Genomic DNA, 25,280 nt, shown 5'->3' with positions numbered 1-25,280 from the left:
CACTCTCACCACTATTATTCAACAGAGTTTTGGAAGTCTTAGCCACAGCAATCAAAGAGGAAAAAAAATAAAAGGAATCCAAATCAGAAAAGAAGTAAAACTGTCACTGTTTGCAGATGACATGATACTATACATAGAGAATCCTGAAGATGCTACCTGAAAACTACTAGAGGTAATCAATGAATTTGGTAAAGTAGCAGGATACAAAATTAATGCACAGAAATCTCTTGCATTCCTATACACTGATGATGAAACATCTGAAAGAGAAATTAAGGAAACAATTCCACTTGCCACTGCAACATAAAGAATAAAATACCTAGGAATAAACCTACATAAGGAGACAAAAGACCTGTATGCAGAAAACTATAAGACACAGATGAAAGAAATTAAAGATTATACAGACAGATGGAGAGATATACCATGTTCTTGGACTGGAAGAATCAACATTATGAAAATGACTCTACTACCCAAAACAATCTACAGATTCAATGCAATCCCTATCAAACTACCAAAGGCATTTTTCACAGAACTGGAGCAAAACATTTCACAATCTGTATGGAAACACAAAAGACCCCGAATAGCCAAAGCAATCTCGACAAAGAAAAATGGAGCTGGAGGAATCAGGCTCCTGGACTTCAGACTATACTACAAAGCTACAGTAATCAAGACAGTATGGTACTGGCACAAAAACAGAAATATAGATCAATGGAATAGGATAGAAAGCCCAGAGAGAAACCCACACACATACAGTCACCTTATCTTTGGTAAAGGAGGCAAGAATATACAATGGAGAAAAGACATCCTCTTCAATAAGTGGTGCTATGAAAACTGGACAGCTACATGTAAAAGAATGACATTAGAACACTTCCTAACACCATACACAAAAATAAACTCAAAATGGATCAAAGACCTAGATGTAAGGCCAGACACTATAAAACTCTTAGAGGAAAACATAGGCAGAACACTCTATGACATACATCACAGCAAGATCCTTTTTGTCCCACCTCCTAGAAAAATGGAAATAAAAACAAAAATAAACAAATGGGACCTAATGCAACTTACAAGCTTTTGCACAGCAAAGGAAATCATAAGCAAGACGAAAAGACACCCCCAGAATGGGAGAAAATATTTGCAAATTAAGCAACTGACAAAGGATTAATTTCCAAAATATACAAACAGCTCATGCAGCTCAATATCAAAAAAACAAACAACCCAATCCAAAAATGGCCAGAAGACGTAAATGGACATTTCTCCAAAGAAGATATATAGACTGCCAACAAACACATGAATGGATGCTCAACATCACTAATCGTTAGAGAAATGCAAATCAAAACTACAATGAGGTATCACCTCACACCGGTCAGAATGACCATTATCAAAAAACCTACAAACAGTAATTGCTGGAGAAGGTGTGGAGAAAAGGGGACCCTCTGGCACTGTTGGTGGGAATGTAAATTGATACAGCCACTATGGAGAACAGTATGGAGGTTCCTTAAAAAACTAAAAATAGAACTACCATATGACCCTGCAATCCCACTACTGGCCACATACCCTGAGAAAACCATAATTCAAAGAGAGTCATGTACCACAATATTCACTGCAGCCAGGACATGGAAGCAACCTAAGTGTCTGTCGGCAGATGAATGGATAAAGAAGATGTGGCACATTTATACAATGGAATATTACTCAGCCATAAAAAGAAATGAAATTGAGCTATTTGTAGTGAGTTGGTTGGACCTAGAGTCTGTCATACAGAGTGAAATAAGTCAGAAAGAGAAAAACAAATACCGTATGCTAACACATATATATGAAATCTAAAAAAAAAAAAAAAATGTTCTGAAGAACCTAGGGGCAGGACAGGAATAAAGATGCAGACATAGAGAATGGACTTGAGGACACAGGGAAGGAGGAGGGTAAGCTGGGACGAAGTGAGAGAGTGGCATGGACATAGATACACTACCAAATATAAAATAGATAGCTAGTGGGGAGCAGCCACCTACCAGAGGGAGATCAGCTCGGTGCTTTGTGACCACCTAGAGGGGTGGGATAGGGCGGGTGGGAGGGAGACGCAAGAGGGAGGGGATATGGGGATATATGTATTCATATAGCTGATTCACTTTGTTATACAGCAGAAACTAACACAACATTGTAAAGCAATTATACTCCAGTAAAGGTGTTAAATAAATAAATAAAATGTCATAAAAAATTTAAAAAATAAAAAGATGTATACCAAAAACTGAATGAAATTAGGGGGAAATTTTAAAGAGAGAATGATAGGTCACCATTCCTGAAGCAGGAAGTGGAGGGGAGTTGTTGAAGTGACTTTGAGGTGTCCTCCTCAACTTCCCTCTCCCCATGCAGTCTGGGAGTTTGACCCCAGCTCCAGGAATAGGCCCTGATTTCTTGAAGCTGACTGGTTATTGCATCCCTCTTGGTACAGAGATTGATCCAGGGCTGGGGAGGCCTAAGTCAACTCATGCCAAGAAATGCAAGGAGAGGTTTGCAGGAGCCTGCTGGGAGGGCACAGCTTTCTTCCTCTTATGAGAGAACTCTCAGAAGCAGCCTGACTCTTCCTCTGGACACTTTTCCATACTTTTCCATATGGATGTGATACCTGGAACTGCTGCAGCTCTCTTACTACCAGTCTAAGGATGTAGTTGACCAAGGAAGTCAAAGCCTTGAGAACTGTAGAGACACACAGCTGGAGTCCTAACAGAAGAAAGCCTGGTTACCACCTTCATTGACCTGAGCCTACGGATCCTTTCTATCATTTACGTCAATTTGAGTTATGTTTTCTCTTACTTGAAATGGAAGAGTTTCAAATTAATATGATGTTAATCAGAGATGGTGCTAGAGATAGAGGAACCAGATCATGGAGTACCTTTCATGCTTTGCTAAGAATCCCAAGCGTCTCCAGCAGGTTCTGGGAGTCACTGCAGTATTGTAAGCTGGGAAATAGCAAGGCTCTTGAAGTTGCCACCAGCCGATTTTGGAAAAACTCTTTCTACTTTCATGTCCTGGCCACACTGGCTTTCTTTCAGTTTTATAACATACCTCTCTACCTCTAAAGAGTTTGTACAATACCCAAGAAAAGACGGAGATGAATTCAGTGAAGATCAGCAGTGACAAATGCAACAGTGCACCATTAAGATAAGGATAGAAGAGTATTCCTTGGATTTAACATTAAGGGGTCAATGGCGACTTCAATGCAATGAAGCAGACAGGAAGCCAAAAGCCATTGTGATCAGGAAGAGACTGATAAGGTAATCACTAAGAGGGTATACAAGTAAGTGGATGATTTTTTTAAGATAGGAGAAACATGAATATATTGATAGGCTGGTGGGAAAGATCTAGGAAAAAGAGGGAGAAAAAGGTAAAGCTCTACAAAAGAGGAATGAAAAATACAGTGAGGCCCCAGAAGAGAAAGAATTCTTGGTTCTATAAAGACAGGATTGCGTCTATTTTATTTCTCATTGCATCCTGAGAGCCTAGTATCATGACTGGTACTTAGCAGCTACTCAAAAAATACTGGAAGTTGGAGATGAGAAGGTAAGAAGGAGTATGGAAGTGGGTCTACAAATTTGAGAGTTGGGGTGTATAGAAAGTATGCTTGATAGTCTCAATATTTTAGGTAAAGTTATGAGGCAAGGTCTTATGCTAAGTGTAAAGATGTAGTTATTAAGTTGGGAGCTTAATTGTCTTATTAAAGGTTTGAGATGGTCACTGAGGGCAATGAAAAGAGAGGTTTATCAAGGACAATAAAAATTAATAAGCAATGTTTAGGACCAAACTGAGATTAGAACCTAGATATTTATAGTACCTCAAATCCAGGCAAAAGGGAATATTTACACACAGATCTCAGCACTCAGTCTGTGGATACAAGTAAAGCATGTGGATTTAGGGGAACTGATCTACATTTGGACATTCAACTGGTAGATGCTGTATAATGACAGGAAGCAATGAAATTGAGGATTCTGATCAAAAGGTAATTCAGGAAAAGGAGGAGATGCCAGAAACATTCTAATTGACATGGGGGAAATAAAAAGATCAATGAAATGGTGAATTTCAAAGGACCAAAGATAAGTCAAAGGGAACAGGAGAGCATGAGAGCTGGAAAGAAGAATTTGTAGTCTGACTAGGACCAGTTTTAGAGTTGGAGAGTTCTGGGGATGAGGGGTTGTGACCAAAGTTATGGGTGAATAAAGTGGAGTTTTGTTGGTCAATGGAGTTATAGGAGTCGAGGAATTATAAAGTAGGAAATTGGATGCATTGTCTACATCAGGGGTTGACAAACTGTGGTCTGTGGGCCACTTGCCTATTTTTAAAAATAAAGTTTTAATGGAACACAGCCATATCCAATTATTTACATATTGTCTATGGCTGCTTTTCTGCTACAAAGATATATTTGAGTAGTAGCAATGGAGATGACATGGCCTGAAAAGCCTAAAATATTTACTATCTTGTCCTTTAAGAATAGGGATCTTGAACCAGGTCTACATGGTTAATGATATGGCTTGGGTAAAGAGAGCAAAACCAGAGGGGCAGTGCCAAGCTCATTAGTGAAAGGCCTGGAAGCTGATACATGGAGACAACTAGGAGGGGCAGAAGGTGATGAACCTGAAGATGTGTACTTCCAAAAAGGAGGTGTTGGGGCTTCCCTGGTGGCGCAGTGGTTGAGAGTCTGCCTGCTAATGCAGGGGACACGGGTTTGAGCCCTGGTCTGGGAGGATCCCACATGCCGTGGAGCAACTAGGCCCGTGAGCCACAACTACTAAGCCTGCACGTCTGGAGCCTGTGCTCCGCAACAAGAGAGGCCGCAACAGTGAGAGGCCCACACACCGCGATGAAGAGTGGGCCCCGCTCGCCGCAACTAGAGAAAGCCCTTGCACAGAAACGAAGACCCAACACAGCAAAAATAAATAAATTAATTAATTTTTTTAAAAAAAAATAGAGGTGTTTCCTGAAAGGAGAGTAGAATTGTATGGTCTAAAAGGGTGGTTCTTAACTTTTCTGAGATCCTTGTGACAAAGACTGGTAATGTCTCCCAAAATCTTTGCCTTACCTTGCCCTCCTTCCCCACCCCTGCTCCTCCTCCTTCCCTTCCCCCTCCTACTCCTTCTTCTTCTCTCTCTCCCTCTGTCTGTCTCTCTCTCTCATTTAACTTGAGCACATGGCCACCCAGCTAAGGATGTATTTCCCAGCACCATTTGCCAAGATTTGGCCCATGTAAACAATGACATGGGAGTCGACAGGATATGTACAATTTTTGCTTCATTTGCTTAAATTAAAAAAAAAAAACTATGAAAATTGTTACCCAGGACTTCTGCCCTTCTCCTTCGTATGAGCTAAAACACACATGCTGATGAGCCTGCTTTCATGTGTGGCACAAGATAAAGACTTGGAGATTGGCAGAACAACAAGATGAAAGGATTCTGGATTTCTGAACCACTGCAGGGAGTGCAGCCGCCCTTCCAAACTTAACCACTCACCTTGGAACTGTCATCATCTGAGAGTAAACTTTTCTTCTTTAAGTCACGTTATTAAGGTAGCTTTGTTCCAGAAGGTTAACCCCTTTCCTACTTATAGTACCCCCTTTAAAATCTGATTTAAGCTATGGACTCACTTTCTAAGAAACTGCACTTACACATAACGTTTATACACAATAGACTCTGGAGCCCATACATGGTCCTAAGGCTAAGAACAGTTGATATAGAAGCATCAGTGAAGAAAACAGGAAATGGCCACTCCTCCCACACACTGGAGAACATTCTGAGAAAGTGTCCAGAAGGATACTTTTCAATAAAGTAGCCACTCTTTGCCATTGCACCTTTTCAGGTTATATCGATGATTAGTGCTAGACTGAAAAGAGCCAGCCAGAGAACGCAAGAAAGGAACGGAGAAGGGACATGGGAAGGAGAATAAGGCCAAGCCACAGGATGAGATTACGATGGGGAAAAATGAGTGAGGGAGAATTTTAATTCTCAGAATTCATATTTGGAGGAAAAGTAGATATCTAGAGGAGGACAGGACAATCTGAAGTCATCAGTCAAGGCCATTAAAAGTACACAGACTTTCACTGCACAACTCTAGGTGATGCTATGTGTACATAGATTTCAATGGGAACTGCCTCATGGAGCTATATAGTATGGTGGATTCCCTGTGAGTATTCCCCTCACTACTTAGAATTATAAAAACTACCTATGAACTGGCAAGAGTAAAAGAATTCACTGGCTGTTTCTTCGGTTTACATACTCAGCTTCATGCCCCTTCAACCAAAGGTTGCCAGCTTTGACATGAGTGCCAAACGTGAAACTTAAATATAGCTATACTGCACATCCTTTCACCCATTTTGGTTTTTACATTTTCTACTTCCTGTTTCCTTAGGCTAGAGGTCATAATTTCTTTTCCAAACTTAGAATCCCCGATTTAGCAGACTAAATCCCACCATCCTTTGAATCTCAACTTATACCATTGTCTTTGGAAAGAATTCCGTATTCTTCTGTCTGACTTAGTTAGTTGTTCATTATTTACCAACAAAGTAATCAGTTCTTGATTCAGTCATTACACTCACCATACTGTATGGTACAGTGGTTAAGATTACAAACTCTGGGCTTCCCTGGTGGCGCAGTGGTTGAGAATCCTCCTGCCAATGCAGGAGACACGGGTTCGAGCTCTGGTCTGGGAGGATCCCACATGCCGCGGAGCAACTGGGCCCGTGAGCCACAACTACTGAGCCTGCGCATCTGGAGCCTGTGCTCCGCAACAAGAGAGGCCGCGACAGTGAGAGGCCCGCGCACCGCGATGAAGAGTGGCCCCCGCTCGCCACAACTAGAGAAAGCCCTCGCACAGAAACGAAGACCCAACACAGCCAAACATAAATAAATAAATTAAAAAAAAAAAAAAGATTACAAGCTCTACAGATAATTGCAGTGCTATCTAAATTGTGTAGAAAGCCCTCGCACAGAAACGAAGACCCAACACAGCCAAACATAAATAAATAAATTTTAAAAAAAAATTACAAGCTCTACAGATAATTGCAGTGCTATCTAAATTGTACTAGAGCAAACAAAGAGGGAAAACTTGACAATTATTTTTACGAAAAAATGTAAATGTATCAAATGTAAAATAGGTGACAAATTCTGACAAAGATTACACACACAAAAAAAGAAAATCTATGACTAATCTCACTTAGGAATACTGATGCAAAATATCCATAATAAAATATTAGCAAACAGAATCCAACAGCATATTAAAGGCATAATTTATCATTTACCATGTACAAGTTGTTTCAGGAATGCAAAGATGGTTCAGTATTAGAAAGTCTATTTATACCACTAATCCTTTTAATAAATCTAAGGAGAAAAATCATATGATTATCTCTATAGATACTCAAAAAATATTTTTAATTTTTTAAAAATCATTTTTGATAGGGAAAAAACACTCAATTCTTTCTTAACATGGTCATTTTTATTTACCTTAACCCAAAAGCCATTATCATAATTGTAAGACAGCAGTGTTATTTGCCATTAAAGTTAGGAAAAGAGACGAATTCACATTATCGAATGTGAATTCACATTCTTCTTTGCCCTTATATTGGAATTAGTACCAGAACCAGTACCAGTGAGAATGAAATTAAAGGTAAAAAACTTAAAGGAAGGATAAAAAATTATCAGTATTTGCATATGATATGTATATAGCTAAAAATTCAGGAGAAGCAACTGATAGACTACTATGGCTAGAGATTCAATAAGGTAATGGGGGTTGAAATTAACACAAACATCAGTAGATTTCATATATATAAACATAATTGTTGAGAATATATATAAAGAAAATTCTCCTTTTACAAAACCACAAAATGATAAAATACCTAGAAGGAAATCTAATAAGAGATGCGCAAGAACTATATGAGGGGGCAAAAAGCCTTTAAAACTCTATGAAAGGACAGACTAGAAGACTTGAATAAATACAGACATACTAAGTTCTTAAATAGAAAAACTTAACATTATAAGGATTTAATTAATTCCCCCTTAGTTAATTTAATGGGATTTCAAGCCAAAAAATTACTAGTGTTTGTTTTTCTTGATGTTTTATATGTATATACATATATATGTGTGTGTGTATATACATATATATATTTAGAACTAGACAAGCTTCTTTGAAAGTTTATATTTAAAAAAGAAGAAGAAGAATGCTTAGGAGAATTCTGAAAAAGAATAGTAGCAAAAGTGACTACTCCTACCAAATACTGAAACATCTACAGAGCTTCAATAATTAAAACAATACGGTAGGCACATAAACAGCTATATGTAGTAATAGAACAGAAGTTCAGATAAACTTAACTATATTAAAGAATTTACTATAAGAAGAAGGTGATGCCTCAAGTCTGAGGGGAAGGCACAAACTACTTAATAAATGACACTGAGACATCTGAGTAACTATCTGAGGAGCTAAAGTTGGCACTTCATACAGTACATCTGGATAAGGTGTTATATCTCATAGTGTACACCAGAATAAGTTCAAAATATACCAAATATTTAAATGCAACAAATGAAACCACTAGAGTATGAGAACAGAAAGTAATAAATCCTTTTATAATCCTAAAGTGAGGAAAAACTTCTCTAAAGGGAGGAAGAACTTCCCCTAAGACTTAAGGTGTAGAAGCCAAAAATAAATAATTAATAATTAAAATACATAAAATCTAAAAGCTTCTGGAAAACCAACCAGCCAACCAACCAACCAAACAAAAATACAGGTGAAATCAAAAGACATACATCCATCTGAGGAAAACAAATGCTTCATCATTCATATTACAATCAAGGGGATAAGTGCCTTAGTGTTTTAAAGTGCTGCTAAAAATGCAGAGTGAAATCACACAATGAGATATCACTTTACATGTAGTGGATTGACAAAAATGAGAACACCGGACAATGGGGATACAGGAACTCTCAAATACCACTGATGAGAGTGTACACCGGGGCAGCCATTCTGAGCACAATCTGATGGTATTTAGTCAAATTAAGTGTACATAATCTTTATGAACCAGCAATTCTACTCCTGCTGTATATCCCAGAGAAACTTTCACAATGATCCTTGAGGAAATATGTATAAAAATGGTTATCGCAGCATTATTTATAGGGATGTGGAGCTGGAGGCAATCTAGGCATACATCACTGAATGGATTGGTAAAATGGGGAAGACGCCCAACATGGAATGCTAGACCTTCTCTGTCCAGTCATCCTTTCTGCAATGGTGGAAATGTCCTATATATGCACTTTCAACATCATAACCACTAGCCACATGAGGTTATTTCAACGTTAATTATTTAATATTTTTTTAAGAAAAAATTTGGTTCCTTAGAAGCACTAGCAAAATTTCAAGTGCAAAAGAGCCACATGTGGGTAGGGACTACTATACTGAATAAGGCAAATATAGGACATTATCATTACTGCAGAAATTTAATTGGACAGTACAGTGTCGGGTTATATTCACACATGGTAACATGAGTGGATCTTAAAATAGAGTGCTGGCTGAAAACAGTAAGAATCAGAATGTCATTATATCACATCACCATTTAGTTAAAGTAACAATAACACGAGTACACAAAAAACTATTCACATTTCACAAGAACATGTTTAAAAAAAGATACATATTGAAAAAATTAGAGTGTTGGCCTGTGAGGAAGGGCAGCTGGAAATTGGAGGTAAGGATAAAGAGAAACAAACAAGTGAGCCACTGGAAGGAGGAAGGCTTTCACAGACCTATGATAAAATATATTTTGGATTCAGGTGTATGATTAACTGAAACCTCTCCATTGAGATTCCAAAAACAAAACATAACAAAAAAGCCAGCACACAAAGAAGGCATATGCTAATATTTATAGCACTATTATTCTTAATTCTTAAAAACTGGAAGCAACCGATATGTCTTTCAATAGGTAAATGGATAAACTGTGGTACATCCACACCATATAATATTATTCAGCACTAAAACAAATGAGCTGACAAGCCATAAAAAAACATATGAATGAATCTTAAATGCATAATGCTAAGTGAATGCGGCAAGTCTGAAAAGGCCACATACTGTGTAATTCCAACTACATGACATTCTGTAAGAGGCAAAACAATAGTGAGAGTAAAAGCTCAGCGGTTGCCAGAGTTTGGAGTAATGAAGAAAGGGTTGAATAGGCATAGGCAAAGAGTGAAGAATTTTGTAGGGCAGTAAAACTATTTTGTATGATAATATAATTTTGGATATATGACAGTGTATATTTGTTAAAAACCCATAAAACTTTAGAGCACAAAGAGCCAACATTGAAGTTTACAAACTAAGAGAAAAGAAAACATTTAAGAGGCTGGGTGATTCCACGATGGAATGCAGAAAGTGACAAAACACTAACTGTATCTTAAATACATGATGCAACTTTACTAGGGGGTGAGGGCGGTAAAGATGCTGACCTAAGTAACTATCTTTACAAAGTAACTAAGTATCTAAGAAAATGAGTGGAAGGGGGACCTTCAAGATGGCAGAGGAGTAAGATGTGCAGATAAATTTCCTCCCCACAAATACATCAAAGATACATCTACAAGTGGAACAACTCCTACAGAACACCTACTGAACGCTGATAGAAGACCTCAGACTTCCCCAAAGGCAAGAAAATACCCATGTACCTGGGTAGGGCAAAAAGAAAAAAAAGAAACAGAAGAATAGGGATGGGACTTGCACCTCTAGGTGGGAGCTGTGAAGGAGGAAAAGGTTCCACTCACTAGGAAGCCCCTTCACAGGCGGAGATGGGGGGTGGAGGGGGGGAAGTTTCGGAGCTACGGAGGAGAACACAGCAACAGGGCTGCAGAGGGCAAGACGGAGAGCTTCCCGCACAGAGGATCAGTGCCGACCAGCACTCACCAGCCTGAGACACTTGTCTGCTCACCCACTGGGGCAGGTGGGGGCTGGGAAATGAGGCGTGGGCTTCGGAGGTCAGATCCCAGGGAGAGGACTGGGGTTCACTGTGTGAAGATAGCCTGAGGGGGCTAGTGTGCCACAGCTAGCCAGGAGGGAGTCCGGGAAAAAGTCTGGACTTGCCGAAGAGGCAACAGACCATTGTTCTGGGGTGCGTGAGGAGAGGGGATTCCTTCCCCGTCTGCCCACAGAAAGCAGAGCACTGCCTAAATGAGCTCCAGAGACGGGCATGAGCCCGTCTCAGCACGGACCCCAGAGAAGTGCGTGAAAATCTAACGCTGCTGCACGGCTATCAGCACGGACCCCAGAAACGGGCAAGAAAATCCAACGCTGCTGCAGCCACCAAGAATCCTGTGTGCAAGCACAGGTCACTATCCAAACACCCTCGCTCCCCTCCAGGAGCCTGTGCAGCCCGCCACTGCCAGGGGCGCGTGATCCAGGGACAACTTCCCTGGGAGAACACACAGCATGCCTCAGGCAGTTGCAACGTCACGCCAACCTCTGCCACCGCAGGCTCACCCCGCATTCCAGTTATGACTACAGTACCCCTCCCACCCCACGACCTGAGGGAACAAGAGACCCCTAAAGAGCCACTGCTTGAACCGCCTCTTGTCTGAGTGGGGAAAAGATGCCTGAGGGCGACCTACATGCAGAGGTGGGGCCAAACCCAAAGCTGAACCCCAGGAGCTGTGAGAACAAAGAAGAGAAAGGGAAATTTCTCCCTGCAGACTCAGGAGCAGTGGATTAAATCCCCACAATCAACTTGATGTACACTGCGTCTTGGAATACCTGAATAGACAACATATTGTCCCGAAATTGAGGCGGTGGACTTTGGGAGCAACTGTCGACTTGGGGTTTGCCGAATGCTACTGATTTGTTTCGGATTTTTATGTTTATCTTAGCTTAGTTTTTAGGGCTTCTTATCATTGGTGGATTTGTTTATTGATTTGGTTGCTCTTTTTTTTTAATATTATTATTTTTTATGATAATAATTTAATTTTTTTATTTATTATTTCTTTAATTTTTTTTCCTTCTTATTTTCACCCTTTTCTTCTGAGATGTATGGCTGACAGGGTCTTGGTGCTCTGGCCTGATGTCAGGCCTAAGCATCTGAAGTGGGAGAGGCAAGTTCAGGATATTGGACCACCAAAGACCTCCCAGCCCCATGTAACATCAATCGGCGAGAGCTCTCCCAGAAATCTCCATCTCAACGCAAAGACCCACCTCCACCCAACGGCCAAAAAGATCCAGTGCTGCATGCCTCATGCAAAACACCTAGGAAGACAGGAACACAACCCCACCCATTAGCAGAGACGCAGGCTAAAATCATAATAAGTTCACAGACCCCCAAAAACACACCACCAGCCAAAGTCCTGACCACCAGAAAGACAAGATCCAGCCTCATCCATCAGAACACAGGCACCAGTGCACTCGACCAGGAAGCCTACACAACCCACTGAACCAACCTTACCCCCTGGGGGCAGACACGAAAAACAACGGGAACTACAAACCTGCAACCTGCAAATGGAGACCCCAAACACAGTAAGATAAGCAAAATCAGAAGACAGAGAAATATGCAGCAGATGAAGGAGCAAGGTAAAAACCCACCAGGCCAAACAAATGTAAAGGAAATAGGCAGCCTACCTGAGAAAGAATTCAGAGTAATGAGAGTAAAGATGATACAAAATCATGGAACTAGAATGGAGAAAATACAAGGAACGTTTAACAAGGACCTAGAAGAAAAGAGCAAACAAACAATGATGAACAACACAATAAATGAAATTAAAAATTCTCTAGAAGGAATCAATAGCAGAATAACTGAGGCAGAAGAATGGATAAGTGACCTGGAAGATAAAATAGTGGAAATAATTACCACAGAGCAGAATAAAGAAAAAAGAATGAAAAGAATTGAGGACAGCCTCAGAGACCTCTGGGACAACATTAAATGTACCAACATTCGAATTATAAGGGTCCCAGAAGAAGAAGAGAAGAAGAAAGGGTCTGAAAATATTTGAAGAGATTACAGTTGAAAAATTCCCTAATATGGGAAAGGAAATAGTCAATCAAGTCCAGGAAGTACAGAGAGTCCCATACAGGATAAATCCAAGGAAAAACATGCCAAGACACATGTTAATCAAACTATCAAAAATTAAATACAAAGAAAAAATACTAAAAGCAGCAAGGGAAAAGCAACAGATAATATACAAGGGGATCCCCATAAGGTTAACAGCTGATCTTTCAGCAGAAACTGCAAGCCAGAAGGGAGTGGCAGGACATATTTAAAGTGATGAAAGGGAAAAACTTACAACCAAGATGACTATCCCCAGCAAGGATCTCATTCAGATTTGACAGAGAAATTAAAACCTTTACAGACAACCAAAAACTGAGAGAATTCAGCACCATCAAACCAGCTTTACAACAAATGCTAAAGGAACTTCTCTAGGCAGGAAACACAAGAGAAGGAAAAGACCTACAATACAAACCCAAAACAATTAAGAAAATGGTAATAGGAACATAAATATTGATAATTACCTTAAATGTAAATGGATTAAATGCTCCAACCAAAAGTCATACACTGGCAAAATGGACACAAAAAGAAGACCCATATATATGCTGTCTACAAGAGACCCACTTCAGACCTAGGGACACATACAGACTGAAAGTGAGGGGATGGAAAAAAGATATTCCATGCAAATGAAAATCAAAAGAGAGCTGTAGTAGCAATTCTCATATGAGACAAAATAAACTCTAAAATAAAGACTATTACAAGATACAAAGAAGGACACTACATAATGATCAAGGGATCGATCCAAAAAGAAGATATAACAATTGTAAATACTTACGCACCCAACAGAGGAGCACCTCAATAAGAAAGACAAATGCTAACAGCCATAAAAGGGGAAACTGAAAGTAACACAAAAATATTACGGGACTTTAACACCCCACTTTCACCAATGGCCAGATGAACCAAAATTAAAATAAATTATGAAACTCAAGCTTTAAATGACACATTAGACAAGATGGACTTAATTGATATTTATAGGACATTCCATCCCAAAACAACAGAATACACTTTCTTCTCAAGTGCTCACGCAACATTCTCCAATATATAACATATCTTGGGTCACAAATCAAGCCTTCGTAAATTTAAGAAAATTGATATCATATCAAGCACCTTTTCTGACAACAACGCTATGAGACGAGATATTAATTACAGGAAGAAAACTGTAAAAAATACAAACAAAAGGAGGCTAAACAATATGCTACTAAATAACCAGGAGATCACTGAAAAAATCAAAGAGGAAATCAAAAAATACCTAGAAACAAATGGCAATGAAACACGTTGGCCAAAAACATATGGGATGCAGCAAAAGCAGTTCTAAGTGGGAAGTTTAGAGCAATACAATCCCACCTCAAGAAACAAGGAAAATCTCACATAAACAACCTAAGCTTACACCTAAAGCAATTAGAGAAAGAAGAACAAAAAAACCCAAAGTTAGCAGAAGGAAAGCATTAACATCAGATCAGAGGTCAGCAAAAAAGAAATGAAGAAAACAATAGCAAAGGTCAATAAAACTAAAAGCTGGTTCTTTGAGAAGATAAACAAAATTGATAAACCATTAGCCAGACTCATCAAGAAAAAAAGGGAGAATATTCAAATCAACAGAATTAGAAATGAAAAGGAGAAGTAACAACTGACATTGCAGAAATACAAAGGATCATGAGAGATTATTACAAGCAACTATATACCAATAAAATGGACAACCTGGAAGAAATGGACAAATGCTTAGAAAAGCACAACCTTCTGAGACTGAACCAGGAAGAAACAGAAAATATAAACAGAACAATCACAAGCACTGAAATTGAAACTGTGATTAAAAATCTTCCAAAAACAAAAGCCCAGGACCAGATGGCTTCACAGGCGAACACCATCATTTAGAGAAGAGCTAACACCTATCCTTCTCAAACTCTTCAAAAATATAGCAGAGGGAGAAACACTCCCAAACTCATTCTACGAGGCCACCATCAACCTGATATCAAATCGAGATGAAGATGTCACAAAAAAAGAAAACTACAGGGCTTCCCTGGTGGCGCAGTGGTTGAGAGTCCGTCTGCCGATGCAGGGGACACGGGTTCGTGCCCCGGTCCGGGAAGATCCCACATGCCGCGGAGCGGCTGGGCCCGTAAGCCATGGTCGCTGAGCCTGCGCGTGCGGAGCCTGTGCTCTACAACGGAGGAGGCCACAACAGTGAGAGGCCCGCGTACCGCAGAAAAAGAAAAAACTACAGGGCAATATCACTGATGAACATAGATGCAAAAATCCTCAACAAAATATTAGCAAACAGAATCCAACAGCACATTAAAAGGATCATACACCATGACCAAGTGGGGCTTATCCCAGGAGTGTAAGGATTCGTCAATATGCAAAAATCAATCAATGTGATATACCATATTAACAAACTGAAGGAGAAAAACCATATGATAATCTCAGGAGATGTAGAAAAAGCTTGATAAAATTCAACACCCAATTATGATAAAAACTCTCCAGAAAGTAGGCAAAGAGGGAAACTACCTCAACATAATAAAGGCCATATATGAGAAATCCACAGCCAACATCATTCTCAATGGTGAAAAACTGAAACCATTTCCACTAAGATCAGGAACAAGACAAGGTTGCCCACTCTCACCACTATTATTCAACAGAGTTTTGGAAGTTTTAGCCACAGCAATCAGAGAAGAAAAAGAAATAAAAGGAATCCAAATTGGAAAAGAAGAAGGAAAGCTGTCACTGTTTGCAGATGACAGGACACTACACATAGGGAATCCTAAAGATGCTACCAGAAAATTACTAGAGCTAATCAATGAATTTGGTAAAGTAGCAGGGTACAAAATTAATGCACAGAAATCTCTTGCACGCCTATCCACTAATGATGAAAAATCTGTTCTTGGATTGGAAGAATCAACATTGTGAAAATGACTCTACTACCCAAAACAATCTACAGATTCAATGCAATCCCTATCAAACTACCACTGGCACTTTTTACAGAACTAGAACAAAAAACTTAACAATTTGTATAGAAACACAAAAGACCCCAAATAGCCAAAGCAATCTTGAGAAAGAAAAATGGAGCTGGAGGAATCAGGCTCCCTGACTTCAGACTATACTACAAAGCTACAGTAATCAAGACAGTATGGTACTGGCACAAAAACAGAAATATAGATCAATGGAACAGGATAGAAAGCCCAGAGAGAAACCCAGGCACATATGGTCAGCTTATTTTTGATAAGGAGGCAAGAGTATACAACAGAGTACAAGTACTGTATGCTAACACATATGTATGGAATCTAAAAAATCATTCTGAAGAACCTAGGGGCAGGACAGGAAAAAAGACGCAGACATAGAGAATGGACTTGAGGACACAGGTTGTAAGAGGGAGGGGATATGGGGATATATTTATACATATAGCTGACTCACTTTGTTATACAGCAGAAACTAACACAACATTGTAAAGCAATTATACCCCAGTAAAGATATTTTAAAAAGAAAAAGAATGAAGAAAAAAAGAATCGAAATTGACGGACATTCTACAGACGACCTGACAAGTACCCCTCAAAACTGTCAAGGTCATCAAGAACAAGTCTGAGAGCTTCCCTGGTGGCGCAGTGGTTGAGAGTCCGCCTGCCGATGCAGGGGACACGGGTTCGTGCCCTGGTCCTGGAAGATCCCACATGCCGCAGAGCAGCTGGGCCCGTGAGCCATGGCCGCTGGGCCTGCACGTACGGAGCCTGTGCTCCGCAACGGGAGAGGCCACAACAGTGAGAGGCCCGCGTATCACACACACATACACACACACAAAAGAACAAGTCTGAGAAACTCTCACAGTCAAGAGGTGCCTAAGGAGATGTGATGACTAAATGTAACATAGGATTCCGGTAGGATCTTCGGACAGAAAGAGGATACTGGGTAAAAACTAAGTAAACCTGAATAAAGTATAGACGTCAGTTAATAGTAATGTGTCAGTATTGGTTCTTTATATGTAATAAATGTATCATACTAATGTAAGATGTTAATAACAGTTGAAACTGGGTGCAGGGTATATGGGAACTCTCTGTACTATCTTCACAATTTTTCTCTAAATCTAAAACTGTTATAAAAATTAAGTTTACTTTTTTTAAAAAGGAAGAAAAACAAAAATCAAGAACTGCCAGAATGTCTGAAGCCCTCTTTTTTCCCTCCTCCTTCACATCATCTTATATTTGCACAGGAGGTAACACCCATCCTTTGTGTTTTTCTGTTTCCTTGCTTTTCATACAAATTGTACATCGGTAAGTATCGTTAAACAATATGTCGTTATTTTGAATTTTATATAAATGAAATTATATCATTTGTATTTTTAAGTTAGTTGCTTATTTTCACTTATGATATATTTGTGAGGTTTACCCATGTTGGTATATGTAGCTGCAACTCATTTATTTTCATGGCTGGATAATACTCCATTGGGTAACTATAACACCTGTATACTTCTAGCCTCCTATTAAGATGTTGGGTTGCTTCCAGGTTTTGCTACTACCATGCTGCTACAAATATTCTTGTGTATAGATGTAAGAATTCCTATATAATAAATACTTAGAAGTGGAATTGCTTGGTGATAAAGCATGTATATTTTCAACTTTACTATATAATATCAAATTGTTTTACAGAAGTCATCATGTCGGTTTACATTGCCATCAGCAAGAAGTTAAGTTTTCCAAATTTTGCTCCTTGGAAACTAGGAGATCAATAGAGGCACTTTGTTTTTTTCTCTCAGTATTTAAAGTGTATATGATTAAAAAATAAAATATTAACTATTTCATATTTATAATAAAAAATGGCGATAGATGCCAAATTGTGGTATGTTAAAAATCACCATAGGCCTAAACTTATCCTGGGAGATTAACTTGCTCAAAATAGAGCTTTTTTGAGCAAAATACATCTGTTTGCACGTATGTGAACTTGGTATAAAAGTGAAGAAAGTCTTGGCATATCCCTGCTGAAAAGGTGCCACGTTCTGTTCGTAAACTGGGCTTAATCTGAGAAACTACTAGACTTTAGGTTTAATTACATTCCTTAAAAATAAACAGGGCTTCCCTGGTGGCGCAGTGGTTGAGAGTCCACCTGCCGATGAGGGGACGCGGGTTCGTGCCCCGGTCCAGGAAGATCCCACATGCCGCGGAGCGGCTGGGCCCGTGAGCCATGGCCACTGAGCCTGCGCGTCTGGAGCCTGTGCTCCGCAACGGGAGAGGCCACAACAGTGAGAGGCCCGCGTACCACAAAAAAAAAAAAAAAGAAACAAAGAAAAAAATACACATATATGTGTGTGTATATATATTCTGTAAATCAAGACCTCAATCTTGCCTCCAAATATATATAAAGAAATTAAGCTTGTATTTTACTTTTCCTTCAAAAACTTCAAACCATATCAATATATCTAGAAGAGCATTTGAAATGTAAAATTCATCACTCTTGCATTTAAAATTCCTTTGATGTAAAATCTACAGTTCTGTAGAGAAATAGTAAATAACAACCCTCTCAATACTATAAATTAGTGCATTCTGCTAGTAAGAGTTATATAAGTGCTGAAGACCCTACCTTAAGGTTCCTACTAATCATCCTCCCATGTCTTGGATGGGGCTGCCACTCTATGTGAATTTGTTTGCTGTTAACCTAGGCAGCTCACTGTAGCAAAGAGCAAAAGGAAGGAAAACAAACAAATTTTAAAGTTTCTTCTTGAATGGGGAGATGGAGGGATATGTGGGGAAAAAAACTAGGATGCTTCCTATTAGGCCAAGCTCAATGGTAAGTAGAAAACTATGTCTAATGTTATATTTGAAGCCAATCAAAAAGCTCAGTAACTGCTATTCAAGCAGTGCCACTGGGCTCTGACAGTGAATTCTATGCATAAGATCACCTGATACAAACTTCAGTGGACTTCGTCAAGAAGCTGAAACCACAGTGCCTTCCGGATGGCTCCATTTCACAGCAGAACCTGCTGTCTGGGCTTCCCAGTTTGCATTTCTGTGGGGCCCTTCTCAGAAGAGCACTGAACATGTTATCTTGATCCCCATATACCCTACTTTGTTCATCATGGCTGTGGGTGCCATAACACACCATAACACATGGCTACCCAGACCTGGAAACTATGAATGAAATAAGAATTCCCCAATTCTGCTTAGGTAAGTATACCTACTTAGGTAAATATTCCTTGTGAAGTTCATCCTCTTCTGTATTAAGGCGTATGTGAGAAATCACTTGATGGACAAGGGTGTTCAAAAGGTGTTTACATAGAAACCAAAAAGGACTCCTTTATGCAAACTGAGTGTGTTTTCCCTATTCTAACCATTGCCAGGGCTCCTTTTATTCAACCATGAAAAATAACAGATTTTGAAAACTTTTAAGGCCTATGAAATAGCAAATAAGAGAAAGACTTAAATGTCATATTAACCTGAGTTCAAGTTACAGATCCATCAATCGTCAGCTATGTAACCCTCAGTAAGTTACTTAACCTCTCCATCCTTACTTTTCTCCACTGTTGGAATAAGTGGAAAGTCTGGAGTTGATACCAGATCTGTCTTCAAAGCCTGTTCTTTTAACCACCACACTGGCCTGCTCCAGACACCTTAAATAGCACCTTGCACAGCAAAATTTTATATTCTCCTGAGAGGGTAATAAGGCCTACGTATCTAAGTATTTTGAGTTAGGAATTGCAGTTATTTTCCCATATTATAGAAAGTTTTACAACACTTCTGAAAACAGGGGTTTAGATTACCTGGCTAAGAGGTACCAGATAAGAACCATAAAGAAGAGGTTCAGCCATAGTACAATCAATATTCATAGGAAGTATGGCAATCTAGAGATGGCATGACGCGACTAAGAACATTGAAATTCAAAACTGTGTGTAGCCAAACAAAACACATCTGAAAGTTACATACGGCCCTTGCAGCAGAATTTGCAAATCCTACTTCAGAGAACAGGAGATAACGCCACCCCCTCCACTGCCCCTCAGAGTTACCCTACAAGCAAAATTGACAACAATTTCGAAGGCTGAGATAGCCTCTACAAGTCAGGCTTCGGTGCTTTCTCTGTCAAGTCAGCCGTCCCCCTGCTTGGCTTTTAAGTGGTGAGCCATGTCCCACCCTACAGAGCCAGGCAGAGTCCTCTGTACTCTCAGACCACCAGGCAAATCTCTGTACTGTGCCATATGCATGCTAGTCCCACATTCATTCCTACTACCATACTTGGCTCATCCTTTCCATGACCTCAAATGGCTTCACCCTTCCTAGGCCAAGCCAAATCTAACCTATCTTTGATTTTGTTCATTTGTGTGTGTGTGTGTTTATTTTTTTTAATCCATGCAAAGAGCACTGAAGAGGGATGAATGAACTCAAACTACTTTGGTGGGGGTAGGGAAGGCTTCATAGAGAGGCGCCTATGTGTGCAGGGTATAGAAGGAAGAATGAATGGCTGCCAAGTGGAGGAGTGGGGAAGACCATTCTAGGCAGAGGGAAGAGCATGTGCAAAGTCTTGAAAGAGCCCTGAAAGCCATGGCAGGCTTGTAGAGATAAGAGGCTGCAGAAGGCTATAGTCAGAAGGAGAAGACACTTGTTTGCCTCACTGAGGTATAGGACTTGACCCTGGAGACAAAAGGATCTGATTTTGGTCAAGGCCCCTAGTCAAGCCCATATCTTCCATGGAGTCTGCTCTTGCTATGCAAGTTATCTCCTTCCTCCACATTCCTACAGCCCTTGACAACCTTGCCACACAATCAGGTGTTATTACTCACAGCTCTGAGGGCAGAAGCCTTTTATTTTTTTTTAACTTCTGTATCCTAAAAGCACCTAAGAATGTCAAGCAAGTAAATGCTCAATAAGTTCCCAGGACTGATCGATTCAAATTCCTCTAGGGGGTGGATTAAGCAAACCAGGTTCTAGAGGTAAGAGTAGGGAAACCTCTAAATCAAAGTCACTACAGACCTTACTGTCAGCCACGAGTGACAGGATCCAGGACAACAAAAGTTAACTTCAAAAGCAACCACCCTTGACTTCCATGAACTTGGACTCCTTTCTCTTTCTGTCCAGCTCTGCCCCGCTACGCAAGCTGAGATTCACTCCTACTCCCCCTGGGAATACTGGGCCAAAAGGGAAGGTACCAATACATCTCTGGTTCTGAACATACCCCATTAACTGGGAGGGCAGGGGACAATCAATGCATTGAGCAAATGCATCTGGCCCTGTAATGAGAGAGTGTGTCTGCTCCTGCGTGTAAATGCCAAGTTGCAGGAGGTTACCATAGCAACTCCAGCAGGGTGCTGCAGTGGGCAGCTTTGCACTGAGGTGCAGAAAAGCCATTCTTTAACATCTGGGCTTTTGCTGTGCACATTGGACCCTAGTAGCCACATCATGGCTTTAGGCCCTGCTTTGAGATTCTGCAAAAAAGGAACTGGAATTTTGAATACCTGTTAGTCCAATCTTCTTTTTTTTCATGTATCACACATGTCCCTCTTGATGCACAGTAAACACTGCATGTAGAGCCCAAAATAGGCTCTTTAGAAACATATAATTCCCTATACTCATCCTTACACATGACAATGAACAGATTGTACTTGCACATCAGCATGACTTCAACACAAAATTTACATCCACTGAATAACCCAGCAATTACACATTTTAATCAACAGCGTATCCACAATGTCAGCATTCCCAGCTAGTCCCCAGTTTTTATTGTGTTATTAGTACATTTTTAACGCAAAACTGAATAATGCCATCAAGGCTGTAGGTTGGGCTTAATGGGGTCTACTGAGCTGTACTCCAGGAACTGTGAACCAACTTTTCAAAGGACCAGGCAATTTCTGAAATAGTTTTTCCATAGGGGCTGGAGAGTGGGGGTTTACTCATCCACTTCTTAATGTTTTATGTCTCGTAAGGAAAGAGCATGAAGAGGATGTGAAATAGCGTTCCATTTGTGGTTTCAACCTACATACGGCCAACAGGAAGCCATGTCCCTACAAAGTGAACTTTAGTTGGTCGGGCAGTCAAGAGATGAAACAGCTTCCTGGACATTTTCACTTTTTTTTCTTGGATCTAGAAACTTACTTGTGGTTATATTTTAATTCTCTCCTGGGCAAAATAAGAATGATTTATAGCAGCAGTAAAGAAATGGATCGCATGGTGGGCATGCACAGCAGGGTGAGATGGATCTGCACATGGAGAAGTGACAGAAATTTTGAACAACAAGGTCACATGAACCTGTGGTACTTTGCAAGATGCTGGAGCAGGACTACAGTATCTTTGCAGCTTGGAAGTGAAAAAAGAGGGGTGGATTAGAAGTGATGTAGAAGTTCCAGTATCTGAAGGAGTTTTATGGCCTAAGGAAATTAAAATAGGGATACCAAGAGAGAGATGTAAATAAATAAACAAAGGAAGGAAGAGCTTCTTGGCCAGGGAGGCTATTCTCTGTGCAGGAATGCCTATCTATCTAAGGGAGCTGGAGAACAAAGATGCCAGTGTTAACAGACTACAGTTGGATGATTTGTTCATCCAAGGAATTGGAAATGTGGAGGTGTCTGTAAGGAGGTATCTGTTACATGTAAGCATGGAGGTAGGACTTGCCAGGATGGACACCAGGGGTGTAGGAAACTTCTGTTCTGAAAGAAGGCCAGAGAGTTTCAGCAACCTGGTGACAGAAAAAGAGCTCTCAGTGAGTGAATACTGGAGATTCAGCCAGTGCAATCTGACCTGCACATACCTGGCTAGGTGGGCACTGGATACCTATTTCTAACTCCCCCAGGGGATGCTGTGGGTGGGGATGGGGGCCCAGGGAGTGTGAAGCAAAGAGCTGAGCATTTGGCCTGGGAGTGGAAAAAGGGCTTCTGGGAGGTGAGCTGGGAACTGCCAAGACGTGCCCTGTCAACGTGCTTCTGAATGAAAGCTGGGAGGTCAAGGCTGGGAAAGGTTTCAGAGAGACTCCTGCAACCTGTTCCTTTGGGGCAGGGCGGCTGAGGGGAGGTGGAAGGCCCAGCTTTGAGGCGCCAGTCTGCAAGTCGGTATGGAGAATGGTCTGGGAATGGGGCGGATCCAGGGAGGTAGGAGTGGGGGAGGGGAGGTCGCCGGCGAGTGGGTGTGGAGAGCGAGCCCGAGTGGGGCGGGGGGGGGGGGAGGGCGCCGGGCCAGCGCCTCGACCTCCCCCGGGACTCACCCAGCACGAAGTAGGGCAGCTCCGTGTTCTCCAGGTCGTCCACCACGACCATTTCTCCCGGGAAGTCGTTGCGTACCGAGAAGAGGAGCTTGGGCTCGGAGGCCGAGGGGCTGTGCATGATACTCAGGTCGTTCTCGCGCAGGAAAGGCAGCGCCGACACCGTGATGCTCTTCAGCTTGCACTCCAGCTCCTTGGAAGGATCCACGTCGCCCGCGGCCGTGGCCAGCACCGCCGCCGGCCCCCAGCAGCAGGCGAGCAGGGCGCAGAGCCCGGCTAAAGCCATCTTGAGCCCCGGCCGCCTTCCTCCCAGCGCCGCGAAGGTGGGGGAGGCAGCGAGCGGGAGGGAGCGAGCGAGCGAGCGCGGGAGGCGGGGGACGTTGGGGAGGAGATGTGGAGCCGGGAAAGCTCTGGTCCCCGGAATGAGACGCCGCTAGCCTGGTGCAGGGCTTAAGCGCTGATGCCTGGAGAGCCCGCGCTCTTTGTTTCCCGGAGCTGCTTATCTGGGGAAGGGGAAAAGGGGGTGGGGGGAGGTGGGGAGTGGAGAAAAGGAGAAGGAAGGACGTCGGAGGAAAGAGGAAGGGAGCTGAAGATTCTAGGGAATCAGGTCAGTCCCCAGTAGGCTGCAGGTGCTGCCGCCTTTCTCCTCCTTTGCATCCCTCGGCAGGAGCACGCTCCTAGCTATAAACTACCTGCACAGCTTTTTTTTTTTTTTTTTTTTAACCGTTTTTGCAATGCAAAATATTCCCTCTCGCATTATCTTCCAGATGCCTTGGGGAGGGCGCGCACACACACACACACACACACGCACACCCTTTATAAGGTGCTTCCTCAGAGCAGGTGATGGGGGTCTCTAGATCCAAATACGCCCCCAGTTATTTTGTAGATGTAGGTGGTCCCAGTCTTCTTTACCCACTAAAATTGGATTTGTATATTGGATAAGCGTGTACTGGTATAAATGCACGTGTGTATTATTACTCAGCAGTAACTGTGCAGAAGTATTTAAAGGAAATATTCTGTATGTAGATATACATAGATGGTATGAATAACAAAGAACAAAGCCAGTGTCCTGCATACGGTTAAGCAGGAGACCCGAACTTTTATTTGCAATTTCTCTCTGCCTCTTCAGTTTCATTTCTGTTACAAACGTTATCTATGATAAGCAATATAAAGATAATTGAGGGCATGCTATAATTGAGAGAAAAAGTAGAGCTAACTCAAAGAAATGTTGAGCTTTTAGTTTTAGAGAATCCAGTAAACAGAACAGAGCTGGAAGAAAATTTGAGAAAAACAAAGTTTCTAAGCACCCTTAACAAATGGAAAAGGAATAAAAGAATATCCTTGGGCATGGGCCGAGTCAATCCCAGCCCAATCAAGAGTAGAGCAGGGTAGATACAACAACAACATTAACAACAAAAACCCATATAAATTTTCTTTCCATTAGGGCTGGACAGTGATACCTTAACAAAATAACGACAGTAAAACTGTGTTAGAAAAGTGATGTTTGTATGTGCTGGCATCTGATGATTAACTGAACCTTCACACGATAACCTATAACTTATTTCAAAAGTTTGCCAAAACTACACAACACTGTAGATCAACTATACTTCAATTTTTAAAAAGTTTGCCTCTCCAACATCATTTATTCAGTGCTGACTTACATACTAGGTGCTGTAAGACTATGTTATAAATAACTCCTAATCTCTAGGGATTTAATGTACCACCCTCTTCAAAGAGGACCCCCACTTTAGAAACAATTTCATTCTCATTCTAGCTGGTGTCAATTTATTGGCATATGTGAATGTATGTCCTTTAAAAGAATTTTTAAAAGCTTTTGCCATATATTTCACAAGGTTACTCTAGTTGATGAATGGGAATAGAGAAAATGAGGCATATTTAAGATCATGTTTAAGGAGTGAAAGGCCTGCTTACCAGAAAAGAAAACAAAAATACTTTATTACAAGTTAAGTTTTTGTGGGGTTTTTTTTTTTTTTTTTTTTTTTGCGGTACGCGGGCCTCTCGCTGTTGTGGCCCCTCCCGTTGCGGAGCACAGGCTCCGGACGCGCAGGCTCAGTGGCCATGGCTCACGGGCCCA

General features: G+C 41.0%; 1 protein-coding gene across 1 annotated transcript in view; it reads right to left on the bottom strand.

Annotated features, from left to right (window-relative positions):
- ASTN1 (astrotactin 1) overlaps window positions 1-23,471 on the bottom strand; it is a 323,825-nt gene extending 300,354 nt beyond the window's left edge. The window contains exon 1 of the mRNA XM_024758832.1: window positions 23,189-23,471. Within this exon, the coding sequence (XP_024614600.1) occupies window positions 23,189-23,471 (283 nt within the window). The remainder of the gene's footprint in view (window positions 1-23,188) is intronic.
- Window positions 23,472-25,280: the final 1,809 nt, after the last annotated feature.

Source organism: Neophocaena asiaeorientalis, unplaced genomic scaffold (assembly GCF_003031525.2).
Source record: "Neophocaena asiaeorientalis asiaeorientalis breed wild unplaced genomic scaffold, Neophocaena_asiaeorientalis_V1.1 scaffold182, whole genome shotgun sequence".
NCBI lineage: Eukaryota > Metazoa > Chordata > Mammalia > Artiodactyla > Phocoenidae > Neophocaena > Neophocaena asiaeorientalis.
This window is presented reverse-complemented; position numbering and strand designations above follow the sequence as displayed.